The sequence below is a fragment of the Nomia melanderi genome, chromosome 8 (assembly GCF_051020985.1).
Source record: "Nomia melanderi isolate GNS246 chromosome 8, iyNomMela1, whole genome shotgun sequence".
In the NCBI taxonomy this organism is placed as follows: Eukaryota; Metazoa; Arthropoda; class Insecta; order Hymenoptera; family Halictidae; genus Nomia; species Nomia melanderi.
Genome location: NC_135006.1, coordinates 1,474,598 through 1,494,213, shown reverse-complemented (window position 1 = coordinate 1,494,213; position 19,616 = coordinate 1,474,598). Strand labels below are relative to the sequence as shown.

The window sequence follows — 19,616 nt, the reverse complement described above, 5'->3', positions numbered from 1 at the left end:
CACCATTTGAGCACGGTAGCACATGTATACTATGTTTATATGGAGCACAATAACAAAAGAGTAAATTTAATGACATAAACCATAAAAAATAGTTCAAAAATAATATGGAATTTGTACGCATTTTACTATCCTATTTTTAACGTTAAAATATTGTTTTCTGTAAAATTGTAATACAATTGTAAATGTATATGCAACCCTTCATCTGTTTACATTACATAAAGTACAAAAATGAAGTATGTAACATATTTTTTTACATCTTCTTTTCATCTCAATTATTATGTAATTGTATTACCTACATTCATTAATATGTATATATTGAATAATAAAATTATAATTCATTAAGGGTTTAAAGCTATTCCTTTTCCACATTAAAGCATGTAGTTCTTAAAGTTGATAAGCAAAATATAAAGTGTCATGTCACTTTATTTAATCAATCATAACATTTAATAATACATAATTTAACTGATAAATGTATTCTGGTTTAAGTTTTTACATAAGGACATGCGTTTCTTATTTTACGATACACTCGATTGTAGGTAATACCTAATTTTATTATCATAGGCAACTATTCTTCTGTAAAGTTTGATAAGATTCGAAACTTCAACGCTTCATTTGTAATTTACATACGTAACACAAATTACAATGTGGAAATAATATGCGTGTTCATATTTACATATAAAATTTCATTATTGCAATATTTAGTATACTAATTTTTTTTTTTCTTCTTTGTATCATATCTCTGTATCTCTCTTAATTCTTTCTTTCCGCAATTAATAAAACGATCCTTTAGTCTTATACATTTAAATTGTTGCGCATGCAGTTTGCTCCAAAGATTTTTTTCCAAAAGTTATCAAATAGTATGGTTAAATAAAATATTTTGAATTACGATGTAACTTACAAAATATGAATAATATTACAAACATGTTTCGAATCCTAATGTCTGAGAAGTCGAATGGTAGTGTGCTTCATCGCATTCATTCATTCAAATAACATATGTACATAATACCCCCTCAACGTAAAGTGAACAGATTAAGGCTCCAGCAGGCTATAGGCTACATTCTACAATGTACAATGCATTATGTACTTTGTTAGTTTCCGTTTTCGCGTACATGTCTGGTTGTGTAATGTGTGGTAAGCGATAGCACCAAAAGATTCTCCCTTTTTTTCCAACATCATTACTCGATACAAATGACCCATACAACTACAATATGATTAACACAGAAATTAAGTTGCAATGATTAACATTCATTTTATTCAATATTATTAAACTTTGCAACGTATCTGCCATAATAGACATACTTATCGTAAAACAATACATCTTAACAAAAATGTATAAATTTATACTTTATGAAATATAAAGTTAGACAAAAATAGTAGGCCTTGCCCACCAATATTTGTTCAGAATTAAGTTTTCCTTTGTATATTTTGTGTACTGAATGGTATGAACACGTAATGGTATTCTGTACTGGATCGTGAGTTGAAGATAGACATACCTATTCCGTTTGATATTAGATATTTTGACATCACCTGTGGCCCCAGCATGCTATTATATTTGTACATAGCATGAAACCAGTATGGTAATATTCGTTTAAAGATGTACAAGATGTGTTATTGTGCTTTTTAAGTGTTACAAGGCTTATGTGTTAGAAGAGGTTGTATTTATTGTGCATCTAATGAATTGAAATTTTAATCCTCATTGTTTCAAGTATTTTAACTCGATGATTTCATTAGGCTGACCGAACATGCACATGTTAGACAGCTATTTCCTTTCCACTGTGCAACATTTTTCATTATGCTATACCTTGACTGTTAACATCACGATATCGATGTAATTTAAAAGAAAGGTATTCAACCTTTTTCTTCTTTTAGTGTAAAGCTTCAACTTCAAACTGTGATTGTAGTAGGTTGCATAGAACAGAAGTTACGGAGCAGAATAATCCGTTCATCCAAATTATCAAAAAGACAATAATCTCTATAAGTAATTGTAATGGATAAATTCAATAAATGCAACTCATCAGAAGTGTTCATGTTAAAAGATAATTATTGCACGAGATCAGGAAAATATAAATTAGCTATTTTATACCTGTTCAATGCTAACAGAGTAGATTACTATCTAATTGATAAACTTTGAATGAATCCATTAAATGCATTAATGAATTTCAATATTCCACTCCCAAGTTTCAGATTCATATTTGATTTTTGCTAATAATTACAGATTTAACGTGGTTTGATTGACTAAATATAATTCTAATCAAAATGCTTACCAAAAGTAAGACCAAGGATCCCCGTTACCCCGAATGTGTATATTATTAAGTACCACTAATTTTATAAATGAATGTAACATGGATCCATTAATTGAAGATTAACATACAAATCAATATTATCTTGAATATTGTAAAGCAATAACTGTGTGCTTTTAGCAGCATATAAATTCTACTGTATGTGAAATCAATTATAGCGAAACATTTACTAACAATAAAATTCATTAAAAATAAAATACAAGGTAGTGAATATACATTTTGAGCAGTTAAAAATTATTAATATAGAACTTAATGAATAAAAAAAGCAATAGTATACTTTCTCTCTTTTTTTAAGCAGTGTATGACTATGACGATGTTTCTTATTTTATTGCTTTAATTTTTGCAATAAGATACATTAAGGGGTCCAGAGGAACCTTGAGTGGCATGCATGAGTTTCAGTCGAACATCTTTAACCAAACATTATATAGCATTGTTACATTTGCTCCCATGCACATCACACCTCCAGACTTCACCCATGCAGCAAAATGCGCTTTTTAATTATTTCTCTTAATATTATATAAAAAAATCTATTTCTATTGACTTTTAAGCTCTTTGCCAATACTGTACGATACAATTTTGTTCCAGTCAATTTTCGTTCGCATAACGGGTAACTGCCTTCGCAAGGCCTTGAAGGTTGTGTCAGACATTGTTTGGTAGTTTTCCGAAATCGCAGTCTGATAAAGATTTTCTGATTCCTCAACAAGACGTATTAACTCCTTCGCTGTTTGTTTTTCATTCGAAATTGGTAAGCTTTCTTTTACTTCTTTGCTACTGACCAGTTGTACATTTCCATCTTCATAGTAATGAACTTGTACTTTAAGGCTACCTCTTAATTCTGCATTTCCTGAACTTGGACTAAAACTTACAGTCCATACAGAACGCCAACGGCCGTTCCAAAAATTTTTAGGTTGAAATTGATGATCCTCTATGCAAGCTGTTAATGTAATGTTACCTACATACAAATAAACACCATTCATATTTGCATATTTTACTTCAAAATAGCAGATTCTGTTCCTTATTATTAAAAAATAATACCTCCTTGATTTTTGCCAAAAATTGAACATGCACCGTGTCTATAATGACTTTGAGTATAAGTTGTTATTTCATCCTGGAGAGCTGACCTCCATGGTTCAGCTACAGGATCTGGTTCATATGGTTCATAATCCTGCGCCTCCTTTCTGAGATGATCATATTTAAAACTTTGCTTACTACGAGCATCGTAAAACCTTTGTCCACCTAGATCATTGTGTTCTGTTATAAGTGCAGGATACTCGCTGCCCTCAATCTAAAGCGAAACAGAACAAGTAGATGTAACATAAAATTCTTCAGTTATCATCTTGAAATCTTTAATCACAAAATATCAGTGTCTAACCTTAACTGAATTTAAATGGTTCAACTGAAAGGTTCATGCATATAGCCCCGAAGTTACAAAATCAAACAATAATAGAATCACAAGAATTGAAATTAAAAATCGATTCTGAATATTTTCTGTAAAAAAACAATCAAGAAAATGTAACTAAAATTAACCCTATACCGCCACACGAATTCGATCGAAATTTCACGAAGATTTTCACGCAGGAACTTCTTCGTACTAAGTTGACCATATTTTAAGTAAACAATCACACTAGCCTAATGAACATTATCGCGCTCCAATTTCACTATAAAGTCAACGTCACCTGTCGAAATCCCGGACGCGTGTTACCCGATTAGGAGCGGTACTGGACGTTGAAATTCGATCCCGCGCGTTCCTGAGATACCTTGATCTTCGATTACCACAAATACGAGACAATACCGCGGATACTATCATAAAAAATCGTAGAAGATCGCCAGAGAGGTCGATGATGTACCTTAACAGGCGTGAGCTGATCCTTGTTGTATAAAGCAAATGCCCCGGACGCACCCTCCTTCAACAGGTTGTCGTTATTCAACAAGACCCTCACATCATTGAAAACCTCGTTGAATTCACCCGGTGGTGAGTGTAGTATAAAGTCCGAAACTATTCGTACTTTTTCTTGATCAGGAATCACATCTCCGTCCGCCGCCATCTTACCTTTCCACTGGCACGCACACTCCGCGATGTCAAACCAAGGTTAGTGCAGTGCAGGTTGTACCGGCGTATCGAAGCACTGCCCCATATACCCGGTGACGCATCATAAACGGGACACGTAATCCATGATTGACTAAGAATTACAGTCTTCCTTATTCTCTTTCACAAAATGTTTTACATTTCACAACGTTTTATAATACGAAACAGAAATATTCTCTAAACAATTAAATATTTTGTTCATGTTTCCGCGGATCACGTAAAAATACTTACAAAATCATATTGAAGTATTTTACACATTTTAATTCATAAACTGTATACAAAAGTTATTTTACATGCTATAAAATGAACTTGTAGCAAGATTGTATCGCATGAGAATGTATATGTAGTTTCGTGTTGTGTTTACTGCGAACAATTATAGATGGTGCTTACAATTATAGCGTACAGAAATAGTATCATATAATTTATTCAATATCGTTTTGTTCGAATTAGGAGAAATTATATGAAATGACGGGACAGGAAGATGAACAAGAAGATAAAGTTGAGATGGTTCCCGACGAGAATTATCGGCCCCAAGGCAACCACTGTGTTCAACGAACCTTGGCGAGCATAACCCTTGAATAGCATTTGTGGTCTCTGGTGCCTCTTCTCAGCCAGGCGTAGTTCTGTTGCTGGCCGATATCGCGTTTTATCAGGATATTTCTGTCCGTTCGTGTAAAGCACCGACCGCACCAAAGTACCGTACTTTCCATTGAAAGTTCGCCGCCGGGTATCTCGGTTTGCCCGCCAAAATTTAAACCGCTCTCGAAACGAAAAAGAAAAGGGGTTCGAGTTCGAGGCAGAACCGTACCGCGCATTCGCGCCCGAGATATGTGGATTTCCATATATGGCAATCTAACCGTTCATTCAACTTCGAAATTGAAAACATTTTAAGCCCACTCATTCACATGCTCGTTCTTAATGTTTCACGACCGAACCTTAATAAATTAGGAAATTAGTTATAAAATTAATGAAGTTTCATTCATTCTATCAAATTGACGATGTAATTCTGTTTCTCAGTAACGTCTCGTGAAAATAGTGAATTGTGGGAATTTAAATATATGGCGGACGATCCAAACCGAGACATTTTGCCTGTGAAGGAAGGTTCCTACACGGACACTTTCCGAAGTTCCATAGGTTCGTACTTGTTACATTATTCATTTTTCTATTGCATCGAAATATAAATCATTGAAATAAATGCTAACGGTAAGATTAATTATAGATCCTAGAGAACGGCACTCGGTAATCAAGCTTGACCGTTATGAACTGGAGGACAAGTATTTACGTCTGCTCGACGAAGCAAGCAACTTGAAGAAACTGTCAAACATTCAGGAGGACAAGATCAAACGTTTAGCGACGAAGTTGATGAGAGCGGTTGCCAATCCAAGGCCGTCGTCATCCTGCTTGAACGTTTGCGACGATAAAAACAAATTAATCGCTCTAGAACTTGAAAATTCAAAGGTACTCAGGTACCGCCTCTTTAGAAAGAACAATCATCAGTCAAACGAACCACTGTTACAAATACATTTTCATATTCAATGTCATTCAGATTTTATGGTAGATAGTTAATATGTGCACGCCGATCGCGTAAAAGCATTATAAAATAGGCGCATTTCAATCGATGTTCCAGCTGAAAGATAAAATCGTTGTGCTGAGGAATCAATTGTTGAGTCACACGATACACGGTAGAACGTCATCGAGGAGTCGCAATCCCCAAACGAGGCCTTCGTCCGGTCGCACGTAAGTGCACAGCGTCGTATTACAAGCGATTCGAGACGATCTATGATTCACGCTGCGCGCATCGCGATAGATCACTGAGCCGTGATCCTTGTTTTAGAACGGGTCGAAGCGAGAACAGCCGCATCAAGATACCGTCTTGTCATTGCATCGTTGAGACCGTGAATGACGACGACCACGACAACGGCGACAACGGCAACGGCAACGGCAACGGCAACGGCAACGGCAACGGCAACGGCAACGGCAACGGCAACGGCAACGGCAACGGCAACGGCAACGACGACGACGACGACGACGACGACGACGACGACAACGACAACGACAACGAGACACGAGTCAAAGTCGAGGTACTCAGGATCAATGCGGATCTTTAATTGCGTATAATTGCCTTGCGCATTCCTCCGAGGATACAAGGATAGAGGATTGAAACAGCTGGAAATTTCCTCGCGTTTGCTTGTTTCGAAAATTAAATACATGAACTATGCAATTAATTGGGTAAGCGTTAAGCGTTAAACTTCTTGAACAGGAACTGGAAACGCAAAAGAAAGAGATGGCTAATCGAATAGTGGAACTGGAGAAGGAGCTCTCGTCTCGCGCTGTCAACAACCAGAGGGAGAAGGTCGCGGAGAACGTCGAGTACATTAGGTGCTGGCGGCAAATGAAGCAGATGAACGATAAACTAATAGCCGTCGAGAACACAAACGAGACGTTGAATGCGCAAATCAACGATTTGAGGAGGATGCTTCAGGAGGCGACAAAGTATGCTCAACGTCTCTTACGATCTCCTTGTGCACAAACTGTATGCGCGCTCGTCGCACTAGAAACCATTTTTTCTCTCGTCCATTCTCACTTTAATAACGTCCCTTTTTCTATGCTTTTCTCCGCGCTTCGCACAATACGTTTCACGATAAAAATGATGCAAAATGTTTAAAAAAATTATAATCGACCCTAATACAATTATAGAACTAAATGAAAATTCCTCTTCTATCTCATCCTTCTCTTCGTCCGATAAATCGCAGTTGTTAAGTATTTATTGCAATTGTTAAGAATATAATAAATAAAGCAATTTATACGTGAAATCCTTATAACAATGCAATTAGGAAGAACGAAGAGACCACGTCGGCGCTGTTGAAAGAAAGGAAACGTTCGTCGGAATTGGACGAGGAGGTGCTGAAGGCAAAGAGCTTCGAACTTGCCTTACGGGAGAAGGACGAGCGGATAAGGGATCTGATGAACGAGATAAAGATAGTGCAGCAACACAACAACGAATTGGTCGTTCTGAGTTCCAAGAAGGGCGAGATTGAGCTGGAAAACGTCGAGCTGAAGAAAAAGGTTAGCGAGCAGCGTAAAGACCAAGAAACTTTGCGGACAGCTTATAATAGCGAGCAAGCTAACATCGTGACCCTACAAGCCTCAAACGAGCAGCTGTTCGGGAAACTTCAAGAGCTTCAAAAGAATATAGACAGTTTAACGGTACAGTTAACGGTCAGTTCATAGTTTCTTTAAAATTAACGCGTATCAAATGAAGTCTATATTAAAATGTACTGTAAACATACGTATTATAAATGCAGTTTGAACGGAGAATGAGAATAAAATGTGTTACAGTCCTTCCAAAGCAAAACCGAGAAACAGGAAACGCAGATACCAGCGAAGCCGGCAGATAACAAGATTCCGCCGATGACTAATGCAGAGCCGTGCGAACCCATTGTCAACCGAGCTGTAATATGCAAGAAATGTTGCGAAGAGCCTAAACCTGTAGTACAATTGAAAGAAAAGGTTTACGTGGGTGTACAGCACCCGGTTCATCCGTTGGTAGACAAATACGTGCAGACGGAGTTCGTAGTCCAAGTGGTTGCCACGGAGACGAACGATCAAGGTACATCAATGATGACTCCCGTTAAAGAGAAACCGAGGGACGAAGAACGGACGATTCCCGTTACGAAATCCGAAAGAACGATAGTAGCGGAGAATTCATTGACGCCAGAGACGATGTTGAAACTATTGGAGCAAGCTCAAATTACTGCGCCCGTAGATTCATCAAAATTCGCTCATAAGAATGTAGCCAGCAACGTGGACTATAACGTCCTGGATCTGAACCAGAGGCACAGGCAAGTTGTCTCCCTTGAAAAGCTGCTCTTCGGCGACTCTAACTGTTGACAAAGACTGCCAGTAGTTAGCTACAATACACTTTGACTTCAATGTTCCTTTCCTTGAGGATGTAGTTGAAAAAGCGTCGACCGCGAGAAGTATTAGAATCTTGGTGCTTCCAGATTCGTATGTAGGATAAAATAAAATATTTCAATAGGATATGGTTTGAAGTAACTACAAAATAAAACGCTGTTTTACCTAATTTTAATTTTGTAAGCCTCGATGAAGTAGTTTAGCTTATTTCACATGTTATTTTGAATTGATCTTAACATGTAAATGATGCCATGTTATTTAATGTTTTTTTTATCTCTCACAAGTACATGTATATTAGAATTACTTTACGTTGTAATATGTTCTGATATTACAATAATAATAGCTACTGAAAGTGTAAAGTTTCCTGATATTTATTGTTCATCGGTTATAAAACCTTCTAATATCTCTGTAGCATTAATTTCAGGATTTATCGTTAGATTATGTTACAGTGATGCGGCAAGTCTTGCTCAAAGGATCCCAGCGTGCCAATCTCAATACGAGCAACAAACTTTTGACGCGTGTCCCACGAAGTGCCAATCACCCTCTACCGATAAAATGTTGTCTGTTTTGTTTAACATTTTCCAAGAACTTTCCTTGTCTGCCAAAGTGCTCGACAAGGCTACTAATTTATATCGTCCCGCGATAAAGAACAATCAGATCGACGTTAACAATAATATCGACGCGACGTGCGTTCAAATTCAAAAAACAGGTCCTTTAAAAAGCCAGCAAGTCGTGAATTGTCCCTTCGAAATGGATACTGCGAGTGAAAAGAACAGAAGCTTGAAAGTGGCACGAACTGGTTGCAGTTCAAAGAAATTCTGTTCGAACGTTTACAACAGACTGCGCCGAGAGAAATTTAAAAAAAAGGGATTTTATCCGAGCTTGAAAAGAAGCACTGAAGTTATGAAGTTAGTGGATAACGCTGATTGCACTTGCAGCAAGAATCTCGATTGCGAGCATCGCTGCTGCGACATAGGATTCGCGAAGTCTACTGGAGAGTGCTGCAATAGCGGCAACGTGCAATCGATGATAATTAAAAATAGTAGTGAAAATGGACCTGCCATCAAGAACGAAATATTTGATTCTATGATTCAGAATAATGGACAGACATGCGTTAACACGTTACACATGGCACGGTAAAGAATATTCTTCACCCTCTTTAAGCGATTCAAAGAGGAACAAATTTCATTGACGCGAAAGCGGAATGATTATTTTTTTTAAGTAAGCTGCAGGATGAGGATAGCAGGGGTCCGTACAGATCAAAGAATAAGAACAGTCGATGTTCAGGGGTGGATCAAAATGAGCTGGACGACGCCAACATGTTGCAGGAATATATTGCTAAGCTGAACAGATGCAGACAAATCCTGGACAAGAATTGTTCTCCCAACGGTGTTGCCGGAATTTCAGTAAGAGAAAATCGTATTTTAGCTCGCTGAACTTCCATTTGAGAAGTTAAAATGTTGATAATAACAGAGACGTCTAGGTCAAAGAGATAATACAACACGCGAAATTTGTGGATCCTCTGCGGTGCTGTGACATGCCGAATGCGGAGTCCATGTGTAGCAGGGATTGTCCCGACGAGTGCGTCGATATTGCCAGTTCAGTCTTTGACACGTTTCCGTTGGTAATTCCGGACGGTCAGGGCCTCGTGGAGCTTCATGTATTGTCTTTGCAGCTTTCAACGTCCGTTAGTATCTATCTATAAAATGGGAGGAAGATTGTATCCATTTCAACTACAGCTTTTAGTAGCAAAACCGATATTATTGTAGGGTTATTTTTATTTAAATCCCACGTGTTGCCGTGGTGAAGAATAAAAAAGAAACGATTAGATTCACTAGATAATAATAATAACAAATACTTTATTCTATTATAACTCGCTGACTCGCTAAATGTTACTCGCTAAAAAGATCACGCTCCACAATGTCTCTCTATCCGCTGTCACGCACAAAATGTTCTTCTCCGCGGTCTCGCACAAACTGTTCCTCGCGCACCCCTTCCCACTCGCTTTTAACACACACCCCCATTCGCTCTGTCTTTCTCACCCTTGCACTCTTCTCACTCGCATCTTTCGCTCATAGTCAAAATTCACGCAATCATGTACACGCTTTTCTCGCGGTCCAATCGCTCAGTTCCAGACACTTTTCCTCGCATTCTTTCAGCCACTCAAGATTTTCTAAACGCAGTCACACTATTTTCCAAACATCCCGGCGCCGGTCCGTCGCAATACGACCTGGTCGCCCCTACGCACGCACAACGAACCATTCATCTTACATTATTATATATTTTTGTAATAAAATACGTCTAGGCGAAGCAAGTGTTATTCCGGGAGAACGACATGAACAACGTTCGTCTGTTCATAAGCTGGAACATGTGGGACCAAGAGACAGCCTTCACGCCGACTCTCAAGTGTCCCAACTTAAACTTCAATTCCTCCATCGTCTACCGCATCTCGAACTTATTCTATTTCTTCAATTACCTCTTGTCGGAGGTCATCACGTTCCAAGTGAACGTTCACCGCGACGATAGCGACAGCTACTTGGTAGCCACCGGGAAGCTCTTCATCAAGGATATACTGGACTATCCTCAGAACAAGCTACACTACATCGCACCGATGAATAGCGTGATTCCCTGTTCACTGGGCGTGAACTTCGGCCAATTGTCTTTCTGGGTCAGGCTGAGCTGCGACGTCGAGCAGGTGGAAGCGTTCAAGAAGAAACTTAATCTACCGATGCAGCCTGAGTCAAGAACAGAGGCACTTGCTAGACGAAGCACTGCACCCGACTCCGTGTTGTCGGTACAGCAGCCCGGGGCATTCGCGGAGAAAAGTTTCATATCGTTGAGGGACGAGTTCCCGTACAACGACACTAAGGACGTATACATATCGCATACATCCCCTATAAGCGCATCAAGTAAAAGACGATAACATTCGCAGGAGCTGCTTCTGAAGTTTGCCCCAGTTTAGCCCTAAATTATAACGGAATTCAGGATGGAAAACATTATTTTCATGTCATTTAAAGTTTATATTAAATAAATAGAGATGTGTATATAAATGTTGAAGAAATTTTCATTGAAATCCAAGGGGCAATGTCCGAAGCCGCTCTTGTCGGTGAAGCTTTTAAAACTCGTGCCGATTCAATAGAAATGAAAATTCTTTAAAGACCAGTCCTATTCCGACGCAGTCGAGAAAGTCGTATCTCATCCTACCGTGGACGAAACTCAGCTGACTGTGATGAAGGAAAGCGCATCTAGGTTTCAACTATATGTCTCTCCCCTCGACGTAACGGAAGAAAAAGACACGATCACGATCGATAATACGAAAGAGAAATCAGATTTCGCTGATGAACTCGGTGGCGGGTAGTCGATGTGTGATCTTGTGTAATATTTTCGATGTTTCCCTGTTTATCATTGAGATACGCATTCCTATTTAGCGGTCCGACTTCGGATCAGGAGGCCAACAAGAAGACAGCGAGCAAAGTTCCCAATGAGTCATCAAGTGTGAGAGAGTTTAATGCTGTCTTGAAGAATGGTTCGAGCAAGCAGGATAGCCCTAGTAAAGACGATTCGGATGACTCTTTGAAGGAGCTGAACGACGTTTTATTGGAAAAGAATTGGCAGCAATACCGCAAACGAAGTTTTGTCACGTATAGCCAGCTTAGTAATTTCAGCTTCGCGATTCACATGCATTGCCACTCGAATGCGTGGAATCGTTTATCATTACCGATTTTAATTGGTTATGGCAATTTTGATTGACTAAAATTCAGGATAACAGAATATTTAATGCAGTTCAATGTGGCGTTTCTTGCTTGAAATATGCTGAAACTTTTTACGCGAATTGAGTCACAGTCACTAATTCATAATATTGAGAAACAGATAGAAATAGTATGAGTTTTATTCTACCAATAATTATGTTCAAATGCTTTAATGCAAAAAGCATACGTTCATAAAATTTGCACTGCAGTTACGAGCGATCCTACTCTTTCAAGTGATTTCATAATTTTTACAATCGCGTGTAACAAGTAATTGAAAATGAAATTATAGAGCAAAATGGAACATCGGAGAGCCAAGACAATAAGGACGGCGAGGACCTGAAGAGTAACGTATGACTCTCAGTTTATCCAAGACATTTTAATCCTCATCGATCTGACTTTGCTCGTTCTTGCAGTCGCTAGAGGAAAACACGATAGTCATTGAAGTTGTAAATATCATTCTATTCCCAAAATGTTCTGTAATGAAGAACCCCGATATACAGCTTCTTTACGTCGAGTATTGTTTCCTTGGGTATTGTGGAGCCGACATGGAGACCATTTCCGTTAGAAAACCGAAATCGCCTGATCAAAAGTTGACGTATAATTTTCGAAAAAGTAAGAAAAGACCATTAATATTCTTCCTACAAATGAAGAGAGAAACAAGAATTCTCGATTACAGAGTTTCGCGTGGACATGGAAAGGCACACGGCGCAGGACAACATTTTAAGGTCCATGCTGAACGAGACCGTCAACCCGAATATCAAATTCATTGTTGTCTGCGAGCCCATTCCAGAAGAAACCGAGTCGAAGGAGTGCATAGAAATCGGGTAAGAGAAAATGGAGTCTAAAATGCAGCAATCATTAAATTAATAATCGATGATTCCGAGACAACCGAAATTCTAAATCAATCCTAGATACGCCCACTTCAACATTAAAAAATACGCGTTAGGGGATGGCGAAAAGGTCACGTCCATTCCGATTTACACTCCGGACGAATCGGAACAAATTGGTTTATTAAAGGTAGAGGAAAATTCTTAATTAACATTATAAATCACAATTTAACTTAATTCATGTAGATCTCGGTGTTGGGTTTCGACGCTATACGCCAACGTTTGGTAAAACCTGAAGCCAGTGATTAATCGATTGTTCAAAGCGTCCGTGTACCTGTGCGTGTGAGAAAAACTAAAAATTTGTGCAGTATCCAATGAACAGTTTCTTCTCTTTCAAATGTAAAGTCCCTCAATTAAAAGGGGTCCGTAAAGAGAAGTTGAAGTTTATTAGCAATTACCTACATCATAGTACAAAATAGTCTATAGTGTATCTGTGTGCGCATTAGTATAAACTGGTACGTTAGTTGTATTTGCCTCGTAGTCTGTATTTGTCTATCGGTACTTCCACCTTTCAAGCTACAGCCGAGTGATACAGTGTACATTTTCAAAATATTCCTCCGCGTCATACGGATTCCGCTGATGAGGGTACCTAGCTTCGTTTCTTTTTGTGCTCTGCCGTCCCGTTTTTCGATATAGTTGTATTCTGCGTCTCCTTCAAGCTGGACAGCTCCGTCTTCCGGAATATGTCGTTGAAGACGCTAGTAGCTACTTGAAAATCCCTGCAGTCTTTCGGGGACCGAGCGACCGACCAGACACCCGCTATCGTGTCGATACCTTGGCACACTCTGCATGCACCTAAATATTGTTTCTTAAATCAATCCGTTGTTCGTTGTAAAATTATACAGCCTGGCCGTTTGTTATTGGCACCCCATTAACGTCAAATCGAATACGTTAAGCTAAGAGCTAATATTTTAAGTTGGATCATGATCAATTGGCTCGATCGCTGCCAGACTTTCTCTACTTTTAATCTACTAAAACTGTAACAAGTGATATAAATTTACTAAGCTATTTGGCAAATAAAAAAAGGTATCAATCTTGAACAAGATTTGATAGTCGATAGTTTTTCTTGATAGACTCTAAGAATCACGCAACGCGAAAGTTCTCGTTAGAACTAGATAAAAGTTGAATTTGCTTAAGAATGACGTACCGACGAAGACAGCCATTGAGTTGGTGGTGTTATCGGTCGCGATCAGAGTGAAGGGTGAGCCACGGTTGAACGGGGCGTGACCGGAAACGTTCCAAGTCCCATTGAGCAAGGTCTCGTGGTAGCGCGGGGTCGCGAGCGCCGAGAGCGTCACGATTATACTGTGATTCACGACCTTCATATCCAGCTTCACGCCCGCCTGAGCCGTTGACCAGGACCCTGACAAACGGCAAGGTAAGCCTAAAAATATCGCTTGTTTCACATACCGGGGGCAGCCGAGACGCAGTCCGCGATGCGTCTCAAAAACCTTCGTCGCGCGTTATTATTTATAAACGCAGGATTGATGCAACGTTACTTACCTTCCTTCTTGCTGCTCTTCGAGCTGTCCAGCTTCAATTCCGCCAGCTCCTCCATTATCGTGTCCAGTAACTGACTGGCGATCACTTTGGTGTTCTGCATCGAGTCGGACATGTTCCCATTCTTCTCGCCTTCTAGCAACGAGAACAAGTTACCATTTTGTAATCCCGTCCTGAACAACTGTCTTCGACGGTGGTCCCCTCGTAATTTAATGTTATCGTCTTTACCGTTCGACGCTTGCCTAGTATCTTCCACAGTATTCACTTTATCGCAACTAGAACTCGCTAGGGCGTGATCCGTTGGCCGATCGTGCGGTTCGTAATAGGACAACGATGGATCGTTCGCATTGTCCGCAACATTGTTCAGGTAAGGAGGGCTAACGTTATCTTCTCCGTTTGAATTAGGCGAGTCTATGTGCACGCTGATCCCTAAGGACTCCAGGACCTTTCCCAGCGGTTGGTCCATGGCGTTTGGAATATTCACAGCGGGTAGATTACTGCTCTCCATCACGGGAATACTTTGCGAACCCTGATTCTGGTAATTCAGATCACCCATATTCGAGATCAGCTGAGGCTGGCCGTAAACGCTCTGATCGATATTGCTAAAATGTTGCAGACCGTTCCCAAAGTGCCGATAATTGTATAAATTTTGCAAGTCGAGTGCGGTGAGTTTATGGGACGCTCTAGGAACCTCCACAACAGAATTCTCGCTTTGAAGAATAGTTTGAGGTTCGACCGTGTCCAGAGATTTGTCGTACTGACTGGAGTAATGAAATGGATCGAGATTCTGTGAAACCACGGGTTGTTGGATGTCTTGGCTTATCGGAGTCGCGTCGAATACGCCGAAATTGTCCCGAGGCTCGGGGGCGATATAATCTTGTTCAATTAGTTGCGGAGATTCCTCTGTGCTAACAACGTACACCGAGCTTTCGATTCGGTCGTCAGGCAGTCTGTAACTAGGTTCTTGATAAAGCAAAGTATCATCCGATCCAAGGAGTCGAGGTGCCCGTTTCAATCCTGCGCGACGTCTGATTGATGGATATCGCTGAAAATCATTGAGAGAATCGGCGGAATAGTCGGTGTGTCTGAAATCATTGCTTCGCGTGTCGTAATCGTGATAATAAGGCTGGCCAATGTCGATCCGATCGTCAGAGCGATAGACTGTAGAATTTCGAGCCTGTCGAACAAATCTGTCATTCGGATTTGTCAATTCCGCTACGTTTATTGGGATCTTGTTCGCCACAATATCTTGGAGCACGTCGTCCTCGCTGTAGTAATCTGAATATTCGCTTCCTTGATCATCAGTGTTGTTCTCCAATGGATCTTTCGTCGTAGTCTTCATCAGACTCTCGATCATAGCACTTCTAGACTTCACGGACCCCACGTGTTTACGTGTAACCGATGAAATCGTGGAAAAGTCAACATAATCTTCGTCGTCTACCTTAAGGCCGGTAATTTTGTCGGTGGACTTTGAAACTGAAGGTTTATTCTTCTCGCGATGCTTACTAACGGTTGATCGATCATATTCGATCTTCGAATTTTCGTTTCCTCGGTTATTCAACGTTCTCTAATCAAAGGAACATTCTTCAAGCGTTTATCTGATGCTCGGTGGATTTCGTCCCTTTATGTCCTGAATCATTATTCCTAGTTTCTATTATTACTTTCATATGGAATATGATTATTGATAGTTAATTTACAGTTGTACGCAGATTAATTCATATTATACTTTGAGTTTGAAGGAAAGCATCTTCAGGAAATAAAGGGTCAACGCGCGACATTAGAGCGCGAGATACGAGAAACACGCAGAACGAAGCTTACCTACCTTTGCGGACACCCTTCTCGGCCACTCAGCGCGTTCTTTTCTGTGCCGTCGATGATGCCTACGATAGAAACACACTTTTTAATTTTTAACATTCACATGTTACCTATTGAAAATTGTATCAAGCGATTCTCAATGCACCGTTTTCGTTTCTTCTTTTTTCTTCCCTTGATTCTCGCGCGGCGGCCATTTTTCCTCGTTTCGCCATTCAACCTTGAATGACTCCGCGGTGGCGCTGGTACCTTCACGGACACGAAAAGCTTCTTTTTTTTGGGATCCCCGCCGCGCGAGAGCTTCTTCATCGTTTCTTGCATTTTCGGGGACTTCAGCGCATCCTTAGCCATCTTCCTTGCCAAGTTTTCATTGCCGGATCGGGAAATTCTGCCTTCCAACGCGTGCATTCCGTGCGATTTTAAGTTGAGTTCACTCGAGATCCTGTTCCTGCTCGCCTGTCTTTTCCGTACGATCGAATCTTCATCCTCCTTTGCAAGAGGACCGCTCTGTCTAACTCTGGTTAAGGATTTGCTACCCTCGGGCGAAACGAACGATAATTTGTCACTGTTGGTTACGATGCTAACTGCGCTGACTAGTAGCGGAACGATCATGGTCAATCTATCCAATTAATGAAGCCACTGAATTTCGTATTTTTAATGTTATATTGATAACAGTTATTAATCATGTGTACCTAAGTAAACTTAGCAACATTCCTCTACAAGGTGAATCGATCGGAAAATCGTCGCTGGTGCCATTGAATCCATGCACACCGATGAATAATCGCTACTTGTAGCTCACTTGTCACCGTGCACGTTCATTTCGTTCGTTGTTTCTAGCTTTACGAGATCGTTGCGTTGATTAACTTCGATTAAAACGTTTCCAAGCTTAATAACGCCTCCCACACGGTGGACATATCCTCGATAGAAGTTCGCGGAAAGCGCTCACGTGACGTTCGATGCTCATTTCTCAGCGACCAACTTTTGTCAATCGAATCCCATTAACCGGGATTCACATGTCGGTCAGTTTGCACGCGCCCTTAATTATTTTTGTATCATTACAAATTTAATCTTACTTTAAATGTAGTACAATATAAAGTATCAGATTAATAGAAATTTCGTTTTTACTTTAACTTTAGATCACTAATCTGTTGTCAATACATCTATCGCATCTTTTATACCTATTCATAAATTTTAGTTTCATCAATATTTGATTTTTGTTTGAAATTAACCCTTTGCGGACGAAGATTCTCTAAAGTATACAAAACCTTTTGTAGATTCTACTAAATCACACATCGAATGCCTAAATAATATAGAATAAGGAAATTATGTACTGATTTCTTACTGTTTGAGTATTTTAATCATTTGTTTGCAACTGAATATTACAAACATGAAAGTTAAATCTCGGCAAAGTGTCGACATTTGTCCGCAAAGGGTTTATGAGTTTGAAATTTAACATTCAATTGGCGATCACCTTTAATGAGGGATGAAGTATGTAAAGAACGTTGAAATGCAGTTTGGAAGGAAATACCCGGATACCCGGTTATTGGCACGGAGGTTAAAGCGTGGGTCGTTGTAAAATAGGCCTTTGAGGACCGCGGAATAAAGGGTACGGAGATACTGGTCCATTTGTTTGCTCTCGAAAGCGGCAGCGCGTGTTTAAATCTACGATGAACACGCATCCAGGAACACGCGTGTATATACGTACATGGTCGCACGTACACGCGCGTGTATCTCGCGTAGGGTCGATCCCGGTGCGATCAAAGTGACTTGGACCGGCGCCAAGTACACGCGTCGGCCTCAATTAGTCAGATATTACGTATGAATGTCCTACACGCGGCCACTCAGCATTAATAACACGGAAATGAACTTATAGACGTCTGTTGCAGTGGTAACGCATCCTTTTTTAATCCTTCCCGACTTCGTACCTGACTAATACGAGTCGAACAGGGAATTTCAAGCGCAATTAGAGTCCTCGTAGTATCCTACAGACCTCTTTTAACAAAACAATAACGTTGAACTTAATATTCGTCTCCTCGAAAAGTGGATTCATTTTCGTTGCTAATAAAAGCCAGTTTTCGTGAAAACTAACTTTTAAGATGTTAACTGCCACGAGAAACACTAACGTTTTATGTATGACTTATCCTTCCTGTACCAAAGATGAAGAGGAAGAGTTATTCATTGTTTGGTATCACAATTCTTACATTACACTATTATCTAGTAATTTACTTATTTATAAGTACTGATTATTTTCTTGTAATTTGAAAGCTCTGGTCATCGGTGATCTCCATAATAGTGTTAACGGAGCTCGATGGATTGTTTGGAAAAAGTAATCTTCTCTTGACAGAGAATAACAGACAGTTGGACACCGAGGCTAATCTCGTGGCCATTTCCTTCGATAAAATGGCGCGATGATTAGGTTACTTTTCCAGCGGAAATGCGGACTTTCCAGAGTTTTCGAACGTGGTTGAACGAGTAAGGAGAGGCAGGATATTTTCAATGAGATATTTTCAGCGAAAGATAATTGACGAATTCGAATGGTAATTAATTTCCGTTTGGGCTCGATAGGTGGCGAAAAAGGAGCATCAAAGGAGGAATGTATACGTCGGGGTAGCATATTTCGTCGGTCGTAAAAGTACTTAGGCGGTCAGGTTGTACGGTGCGCGTATTAAAATCAAGTCAGAACACAAATAGACTCCCAACGATCCGTCGAAGTACCATCGGCGCCGGACAGAAGCCGGCTGTGGGCAGCAAAAAGGACGAGTCGCCGGCGTAAGCGACTGGCTTGCGCAGCCGGAGAAATTATAACAACGTACATACATATCGGCGTTGGACCGGCAAGAGAAATCCCTGGAGACACGTAGGCATTGATTATTATTAGAACCAGCCAAAGTACAACCGATCTACGTTCGTCTGGGAACGTTATTGCAAGTGCACGCGACGACCAAGATAACTCACGACCCTCGGCTTTCTGGATCACGATTTCTCCATGCGGTTGGACCTTCCCCCGTCGACAACTTATTTCTTCGTTAACGCGTTGAATGCTACAAGGGTCACCGATGACCCCTGATTAAATCGAATTATTGTAAACCAGTCAATTAAACAATGATTATGTGCTAACTCTTTTATATTATTAATAATGCTGCCTAATGCAATGACATTCGGTAAGATAAACGTGCGATAATAATAAAACGATTCAATGAAATGAATTGATATTATATTTTGTTCATTTTGCGTATTTTGTTACAGGCGGTCGTGCCGCATTCAACATGTTAATACAAGACGAGCTTCGCGTAATCGAATTAATAAGGAAACGAAAGTGTTCAAACGGTGGAACGGAAGCTGTTCTAATATTAGAATGTTCTTAATT

General features: G+C 39.9%; 4 protein-coding genes and 1 long non-coding RNA gene across 6 annotated transcripts; 3 read left to right on the top strand and 2 right to left on the bottom strand.

Moving 5' to 3' along the window:
• Positions 1-405: 405 nt before the first annotated feature.
• Positions 406-4,345, bottom strand: cpa (F-actin-capping protein subunit alpha). Its single transcript, XM_031975499.2, has 3 exons — positions 4,148-4,345; positions 3,336-3,585; positions 406-3,252 (listed from the first exon to the last, which is right to left on the bottom strand). The coding sequence occupies exons 1-3, from the start codon at positions 4,343-4,345 to the stop codon at positions 2,834-2,836; spliced, it is 867 nt and encodes a 288-aa protein (XP_031831359.1). The 3' UTR covers positions 406-2,833.
• LOC116426475 (uncharacterized) lies at positions 4,251-11,433 on the top strand. Its single transcript, XM_076370040.1, has 12 exons — positions 4,251-4,389; positions 5,404-5,520; positions 5,606-5,844; positions 6,014-6,123; positions 6,221-6,467; positions 6,647-6,879; positions 7,221-7,605; positions 7,726-8,228; positions 8,751-9,437; positions 9,524-9,707; positions 9,785-9,988; positions 10,607-11,433. Exons 1-12 carry the CDS (start codon positions 4,377-4,379, stop codon positions 11,222-11,224), a joined length of 3,540 nt encoding a protein of 1,179 aa, XP_076226155.1. The 5' UTR covers positions 4,251-4,376; the 3' UTR covers positions 11,225-11,433.
• A 240-nt stretch (positions 11,434-11,673) lies between these two features.
• LOC143174811 (X-linked retinitis pigmentosa GTPase regulator-interacting protein 1-like) lies at positions 11,674-13,249 on the top strand. Its single transcript, XM_076370045.1, has 6 exons — positions 11,674-11,956; positions 12,340-12,398; positions 12,464-12,662; positions 12,727-12,874; positions 12,962-13,067; positions 13,124-13,249. The coding sequence occupies exons 1-6, from the start codon at positions 11,689-11,691 to the stop codon at positions 13,184-13,186; spliced, it is 843 nt and encodes a 280-aa protein (XP_076226160.1). The 5' UTR covers positions 11,674-11,688; the 3' UTR covers positions 13,187-13,249.
• LOC116426474 (uncharacterized) lies at positions 13,056-17,815 on the bottom strand. Of its 2 annotated transcripts, none has more exons than XM_076370041.1 (6): positions 16,942-17,815; positions 16,398-16,868; positions 16,260-16,317; positions 14,441-16,004; positions 14,085-14,321; positions 13,056-13,732 (listed from the first exon to the last, which is right to left on the bottom strand). In XM_076370041.1, exons 1-6 carry the CDS (start codon positions 16,959-16,961, stop codon positions 13,527-13,529), a joined length of 2,556 nt encoding a protein of 851 aa, XP_076226156.1. In that variant the 5' UTR covers positions 16,962-17,815; the 3' UTR covers positions 13,056-13,526. The 2 variants fall into 2 exon arrangements, with proteins under 2 accessions (XP_076226156.1, XP_076226157.1); XM_076370042.1 differs by having other exon boundaries at positions 14,085-14,300.
• Positions 14,201-19,596, top strand: LOC143174812 (uncharacterized). Its single transcript, XR_012999187.1, has 4 exons — positions 14,201-14,315; positions 18,515-18,721; positions 18,815-19,410; positions 19,496-19,596. It is a non-coding gene; the product is annotated as an uncharacterized LOC143174812 (long non-coding RNA).
• Positions 19,597-19,616: the final 20 nt, after the last annotated feature.

What these genes read in the sequence shown, in the direction of transcription:
- cpa (XM_031975499.2), bottom strand. Translation starts at nt 4,345, where the DNA reads ATGGCGGCGGACGGAGATGTGATTCCTGATCAAGAAAAAGTACGAATA. An exon ending in ATCAGCTCACGCCTGTTAAG is followed by an intron (nt 3,586 to 4,147) that starts GTACATCATCGA and finishes GTTTCGCTTTAG; the next exon opens with ATTGAGGGCAGCGAGTATCC. An exon ending in TTTTGGCAAAAATCAAGGAG is followed by an intron (nt 3,253 to 3,335) that starts GTATTATTTTTT and finishes ATTTGTATGTAG; the next exon opens with GTAACATTACATTAACAGCT.
- LOC143174811 (XM_076370045.1), top strand. Translation starts at nt 11,689, where the DNA reads ATGTTTCCCTGTTTATCATTGAGATACGCATTCCTATTTAGCGGTCCG. An exon ending in GACGTATAATTTTCGAAAAA is followed by an intron (nt 12,663 to 12,726) that starts GTAAGAAAAGAC and finishes TCTCGATTACAG; the next exon opens with AGTTTCGCGTGGACATGGAA. An exon ending in AACAAATTGGTTTATTAAAG is followed by an intron (nt 13,068 to 13,123) that starts GTAGAGGAAAAT and finishes TAATTCATGTAG; the next exon opens with ATCTCGGTGTTGGGTTTCGA.
- LOC116426475 (XM_076370040.1), top strand. An exon ending in AGGCCTTCGTCCGGTCGCAC is followed by an intron (nt 6,124 to 6,220) that starts GTAAGTGCACAG and finishes TCCTTGTTTTAG; the next exon opens with AACGGGTCGAAGCGAGAACA. An exon ending in GTTTAACGGTACAGTTAACG is followed by an intron (nt 7,606 to 7,725) that starts GTCAGTTCATAG and finishes AATGTGTTACAG; the next exon opens with TCCTTCCAAAGCAAAACCGA.
- LOC116426474 (XM_076370041.1), bottom strand. Translation starts at nt 16,961, where the DNA reads ATGTTGCTAAGTTTACTTAG. An exon ending in AAAAAGAAGAAACGAAAACG is followed by an intron (nt 16,318 to 16,397) that starts GTGCATTGAGAA and finishes TTTCTATCGTAG; the next exon opens with GCATCATCGACGGCACAGAA. An exon ending in GAAGAGCAGCAAGAAGGAAG is followed by an intron (nt 14,322 to 14,440) that starts GTAAGTAACGTT and finishes CGATATTTTTAG; the next exon opens with GCTTACCTTGCCGTTTGTCA.